The sequence below is a fragment of the Salvia splendens genome, chromosome 4 (genome assembly GCF_004379255.2).
Source record: "Salvia splendens isolate huo1 chromosome 4, SspV2, whole genome shotgun sequence".
Classification (NCBI taxonomy): Eukaryota; Viridiplantae; Streptophyta; class Magnoliopsida; order Lamiales; family Lamiaceae; genus Salvia; species Salvia splendens.
Genome location: NC_056035.1, coordinates 31607641 through 31614561, shown reverse-complemented (window position 1 = coordinate 31614561; position 6921 = coordinate 31607641). Strand labels below are relative to the sequence as shown.

General features: G+C 40.1%; 1 protein-coding gene across 1 annotated transcript; it reads left to right on the top strand.

The window, feature by feature from the left end:
* The first annotated feature begins 849 nt into the window (after positions 1-849).
* On the top strand, positions 850-2687 carry LOC121797652 (protein PHYTOCHROME KINASE SUBSTRATE 4-like). Its single transcript, XM_042196290.1, has one exon. It carries the CDS (start codon positions 1055-1057, stop codon positions 2522-2524), a length of 1470 nt encoding a protein of 489 aa, XP_042052224.1. The 5' UTR covers positions 850-1054; the 3' UTR covers positions 2525-2687.
* Positions 2688-6921: the final 4234 nt, after the last annotated feature.

The window sequence follows — 6921 nt, the reverse complement described above, 5'->3', positions numbered from 1 at the left end:
TTGTACACTAATTTTTCTTACAATGTTTATGAATATGAAAAAAATCAAAGTCGTGCACATGTGGTACTCTATTTATTATATTCAAATAAATGAATAAAACAATAGAACAAAAATTGCAATGGAAATAATAAGACAATATAAAACGTTTTTCTCTTAATATGCAGAAGCACCACAAACCGTAAAATGTTACGCCTAATTCAAAGACCAAAGTCATGAAACAGGGCAAGATGAATTGTTCTTGAAAAATGCAAGAATGTAAGAAAATATTGATGGAAGTGTAAGATCTGAGATCAATAATCACGCTCTGGTCTATACATGTCTGGTGAAATAAACCAAGAAAATAATAACATGGCAGAATACTGACCACTCAACCAAGATTCATGCATATATCTTTTCCTATTTCTGTATTTTTTTTCAAAAAAACTGTATCCAGGAGGTCACCAGTTTTTTTAACAAATTGTACATTGAGTCATTTTGCCTAGGACCCTCTAAATATACCAACATGATTTTAATGTCAGTAGGATGGCCCTTTTCTATTAATGCGAGTTTGGAAGTTAATTTATTGCACAAACTGTTTTCTTATCACTAGAATATGTTATATCTAATCTGAATTTAATGATTTTGCGTCTTATAATTGAGCCTCTCATCTACTAAAAATAGACTAAGTTTTACCATTTTAGGCCCTACACCAAAATTAGACTATATCTAAAAATAGAAAATTTAAAATCAGTACTAACCATACACGTCATTCTAAATGTGGACCTCATAATCCACTAACACTACGTTCATCACATTCTCTCACTCTCTTTTTTTTACCAATTATGCATTAAAACTCGTGTCATGTACAACTTTGTCTATTTTCTATGAATGGAGCCCGCAGAGGGAGTATTTTGCTTTACATTGTGATTAAATAAATATACTACTTTCTAAATTAATTAGGCGGAGGGAAGGGAGAGTATCTACTTATACACACAAGTTGAGCAGAGCTTATTTGAGTTGAGACACACACACACAAACACACAATTTTGAGTTCCCTTAGCTCTAACAGTGTAAGATGGATCCACCATCAATGGTGAAAAGTTTCAAGTACAGTTCCACACAGCAGCAGCGGCAGCCAATGTTTCCTGTCTTGGAAACTCCTCTTCACTACAGATCTTCTACATCTCCCCACACTCACACTCACAACAATGGCACCACTTTTCAAGATGCATCTTTCTCCTCCTACCTCAAACCAAACGATAAAAAATCCCAAGAAAAGATCGTGCCGGGCGTCGAAGACAGGGAGATAAGCATCTTCGACGCCCAGCGCTATTTCAGCGATAACAACAACAACAACACCGACCCCAAACAGCTCATCAAGAAGCAACCCATGTCCCATGACATACTCTCTGTTCCCAGACTCTCCTCTGTCTCCTCCACCGACGGCTACCCGGCCCGGAATTTCCGGACCCGGTCGTTCCACGCCACGCCCACCGCCTCCTCCGAGGCCAGCTGGAACAGCCAGACCGGCCTCCTCGCCAATCCCCCCGGCGCCGTCGGAGTCTCCCTCAGAAACTTCAACTCCAACGACGGGAACAGGAGAACCAGGAAATGGAGCTTCGGCCGGAAATGCTGCTGCAGTGGCAAGAAATCCGTCGACGTCAAGGACGCCACCACGTCCGATTCTGAGAATCAGGACGGAGGGAAAGCCAATTATATGTGTGGACCGAAGCCGCTGTCCAGGAATTGCTCAGCTAGAAAGGAGGTCCTGGAAATAATCAGAGGCGTGGACGGCTTCCCCCCACAGGCCGATCCGCCGCGTCAGCAACGGATATCAGCCTCTGGGCGTCCGTTCGTGGACGGAGCGGGAAGTTTCTCCTTCCCGCTCCTGAACAGCAATAATGCAAGCCAGGTTGTGGCCAAACCTGTCCTCAAACCAATCATCACAAAGCCTATGACTCTGGTGGAAGAGCCGCCTCGTGATTCGCTGGAAGTCTTCCAACCGGTCCACGAGGCGGTGCCACCTGTCCTGCGCGTGGTGAACACTGACGACGACGTCAGTGATGCCAGCTCTGATCTCTTCGAGATCGAGAGCTTCTCTACTCAGACGACGACCTATCCGATGTACCGGCGCAGGGACTCGCTCGACGAGGCTCCCGCGTTCAACGCGAGGAGATTCGCTCAGTACGGGGGGAGGAGGAGCGAGGACGAGCCGCCGACGCCGAGCGTGGCGGGGACGGAGTGCTACGCGCCGAGTGAGGTGAGCATCGACTGGAGCGTGACGACGGCGGAGGGGTTCGACAGGGCGAGCGTGTCGGAGATCGGGAGGGCGGCGTTCGTGAGGCAGGAGGAGGAAGGGGGGAAGAAGAAGGGGGGAGGGGGGTTGCTGATGATGAGCTGCAGGCAGGAGAAGGCGGTGAGTGTGGGGCCGCAGCCGGTGAAGTGTGTGGAGGGGGGGCATGTGGGTGGTAGGCCACCGAGGGCGGGGAAGCCGCCACTGGCGACCGATCACTCGGCGCGCTTGTCGGTGGCGTTTGTGGCATGAGAAGTTGGGCTGTTTTCTCCTTGCCGCTTATGTTATCTGTCTAGTCTTATCATGCGATGTTTTTCTACTTTACAATTTGTCGCCGATTTCCTTATTCATACGTACAGATTGTGTCTCATTCTGTATGTTTGTTATCTTAATTTGAACATAATTAGCTTTTTCACTTCACACGCAAATATAATCAAAATACAAACTCTAAATATTATACAAATTTTAAATTATGATTTGGATCGTTAGAAAATGTCAACAAATAACAGAAAATGTCAACGCAGTGTCAACAGTTGATGCTGTGTTGATATTATGTTGACACTGTATTGACATTTTCTATTGCTACTATTTTGTAATCTGTTAATATTTTTTAACGATCTAGATCATAGTTTGAAGTTTGTACGATATATGAGTTTGTATTTTATCACTATCCATATAAATTAAATTTAAATTCCTCTTTATCTTTTACCTATTCTTGCTGAACTCCGTAATCGTACCTTAATAAATGACTTATAAGAACTATTTTGGGATGTCTATCATTAGTTGTATTGTTTAGTTTTTGTTATTTTTGGTAATTGGACCAATACATTACTAATTAATTTTACTTGTATTTTATTATTATGGTGTCTTTATAGTTTTTATTACAAGAATTATAGTTTTTATGGTGTCTTTTTCTCGTCCGAGAAACTTTTTCAACTATTTAGTAGTTAGCCAAAACTTGATTCAATACATAATAGGAGTATTATGTAGTATACTTTACCATTTTAAATTTATTACGGTTATTATATCCTAGAGTCATGTCAATAATAGAAGTGATTAGATCTTAGTGACAAGCCAGAACTCCACACTAAAATATTTTCTCAGCTTCTATAATCTGTAAGTATAACCACATAAACTCAAAACTTGCATAGTGGATCTAGTTTCACTGTCAAGGCAATGAATGATTGAATGTTGGTTTAGAGATACACGTTGGCAAAAGAATGGGCAATGAATAGAAATTAATGAGAGTATATAGTCATCTTGACAAATCACACCTTGATTTAATGGAATGCTACAAGCTTGTTGAATGGGCCACTCACTATAGACGCAACTTGTAAAAAAATCGGAAATTATTGATTTCTTTGGCAGGTTGTACGGAATCCTATTTTATTGGTAGTTTGAGTTTGCATAACATTAATTATTAATACAGTATTACACCAACCGAGAATATGTAATATACTCTTCTTTTTCAATTTTGATCCCTTCTATAAAAATAGGCCCTTTTTATTTTTATTTTTGAGAAGTATTTTCTCTCCCCTCATTCTCCATCAACAATATTTCAATCACTTTGTATTTTTACATTTTTTATACTTTATCAATTTCACATTAAAACCCATATTGTTCCTAAACTCTCTATTTTTATGGGACAAAGGAAGTATTGATTAAAAAATTGGGATTTCACCAATTTTATCTACATATTTCCGTGTGAGGGTAACGTGGAAAACAAAAATAGGAAATGTTAAGAGCATCCACAATGGTAATAATCCAGCCATAGGCTAGCCACAAACTCCTCCTGTCACATCATCAGGACAAGCAACTGGACAAGCAAATAGGCTAGCCACAATAAACAAAATTATAAAAAACAAATAATTAACAATCACACAAAATACGGAATTAAATTTACGACACAGATACGGGAAAATTCAATAATAATAGTAAAATTTTAAAAGTACATTAATTATAAAAAATTACATTAATTTAAAAAAAAAACCCCTCTTCCACACACGCGCCCCTGTCTCCGCCTCACTCCTCGTGGCCGTCGCCGTCGCTGCTATCCGGGACCCCCAAATCTGTGGCATCTGAGCCTGCGTTTGAGCCCCCCAACTGTGCTAAGGCGGCATCCAAATCGACCCGCATACTCTCGAGCATTGAGTGAAGAAACCTCTTCTCCATTCAGCTAAGATCTTTCTGAGCCCGCGTTTGTTGACGCACGAAGAAGGCGAGCTCGGTTGGAGACTTGCCAACAGAGGGGGATGCCGACTGGACCTCCTGGGCCCCCTGGGCGACCCCCCTCGCTACCCGTTGCGCCCGCCTTTGACCAACCGGGCAAGTGCGGCGAGTAAACGATGGAGTGGACGGGAACTCCTGAACATCCTCGGGGAGGTTGTGGGAACCGCGGCTGCTGCCGCTGTAATCACCGACATAGTTCAGTAGCTGCTTCTTCGGCCAACCAGCATCGACACCTGCCCGAAACTTCTCAGAGTCCATCAGCACCTCATAGCAGTTCCAGTAGGTGAACTCCTTTTAAAGCCTGGGCACGGGGAAGGCTTTCTCCGCTATCCTCCTGCAGTCCTCGTCAGTTTGGCCACTGGTCTGCATGCGGAGGGCGTTGGTGTACAAGCCCGAAAATCGGGAGACCGCAGCCCTGATTCAGTCCCATCCCTTCCGGCACTCCTCCCCGCTGTGTGGCCTCCCCTCCGGGCAAAATGCCTTGTAGGCTGCTGATATTTTAGCCCACAAGTTGACGATCCTCTGATTGTTCGAATGGAGGGGATCATCGCAAACACTCACCCAAGCCTCCGGGCAAAATGCCTTGTAGGCTGCTAATATTTTAGCCCACAATTTAAAGATTGTTAAGGATAAAGTTCCTCAACGATAGGAAATCGCGTCGAACGTCGCGGGAGCTTTGCCCGTCGATCAATCCGGCATCGAATTCTAGGGTTCGTGCTTTGTGCACGAGAGAAAAAAATGTTAAATTGCGTAAAAGAAGTATTTTATTTCTTGAATGAATAATATGAATAACAATGTCCACTATTTATAATAGTGGACAGTGGCGGACGCAGGAATTTTTTTTGGCAGGGGCTCCATAATAAACTTCATTCATTCAGATATAAAGTCTCGCCCATGAGTAGAAAAAGTACGTGGAGTATGTGTCTTATTTTTATATATAGAGTTTATAATAAAATATGAATGTAATAATTTAGTAAATTGACGGGTTCACTTATCCAAAAATAAAGTGAATCAGGCTATAAGTTGCGGAGTATCAAAATGTGATATTATTTCACCAATAGAGTAAGTATTTTGTTTAAATAATAGCTGCACTGGACCTATAACAAGATAAAAATCAAATAGGCAAAAAAAATTAATAAATCACTAATCTTATACTCCTTCCGACTTTATGCGAAACACTTTTTATTTGGTATAAGATTTTATATAATTTTTCTATATGAATTGAGTAGAAAAAAATTAAAACAGAAATAATGATGTTACTAATAATGTGTTAACTAGAATGTGATGATGGAGCATAAATTTAAGCTACAAATTCTAATTTTTAATGTGAATTTTTTAAATAAAATAATAAAAAGAATTGTTAAAAACATTTTTTGTATAATAGAATTGAAAAGAAAAATATACAATTAAAGTGAACCGTCAAAAAATTGTTATGTTAAAATAATGAAGAAATGGTTTTTTTAAGCACATTTCCAATATATTAAACTATATAAATTAAAAGCTCATAGTAATTTCTAAATAAAAATATTCACATTAACAAAAATTACTACATGGAGTATAAATTTAAAAAATATACGGTGTCTATTTAACTTAAAGTGTCACGTCACATTTTGAAATACTCAATAGAGTACTATTTTAGTTTTTAAAGAAGCTAAATAGGGAGTATTTATGTACCTGCAACTATTTTTAATAATAATAATATTATATTGTTACTCAACTTTTTGGTCGTCTTCTTCCCGAGAGATACGGCGACCATTTTTACTTCTGCAATTTCCAAATTTCCAATTTTTTCAGCCCCTTCTTGTCATGAACATTTGGCAATTTACTCTTCTGTGGTAGAATCTTAGGAAGGGCTATTGATAAGTTTTGAATTTTTTTTAAAATTTTAGAAGAAGAAAAACATAAAAAAAAACTTTTTGGAAAGGGCTTAAGCCCCTCACCACTCCTTACTGTGTCCGCCACTGATAGTGGATACTAACTTAATGAGCAAGACAAAAGATATGGAAAAGATATGCAAATCCATAATTAACTAACTAAATAATAATAATAATAATAATAATAATATTAATATTAATAATAATAATCGTATCAACTCCCCCACGGTTGAAATCCACCTTGTCCTCAAGGTGGGAACCATGAAGCAACGATGAGCGTTGAGGAATCCTCCTGGGTCAAACATACACCGAATAGTTGGGCGTCTCCCTGCATCATCAATGCGTTCATGAATGCTCAAGCATAGAGTGTCATTTTGCGGAGGAATCAACCGGGCATCGGCGTCGAGCGATGTTGATCGATGATTCATACTTGCGACAACCCTGACATGGGATGAATCACTCAATAATTTCAGCGATGCGTTGTCCACAATGGAACTACCCAAACCAATCTGGACTTGGGGAATCTTGAATCGAGAAGCATTCAAT

What these genes read in the sequence shown, in the direction of transcription:
- LOC121797652 (XM_042196290.1), top strand. Translation starts at nt 1,055, where the DNA reads ATGGATCCACCATCAATGGTGAAAAGTTTCAAGTACAGTTCCACACAG.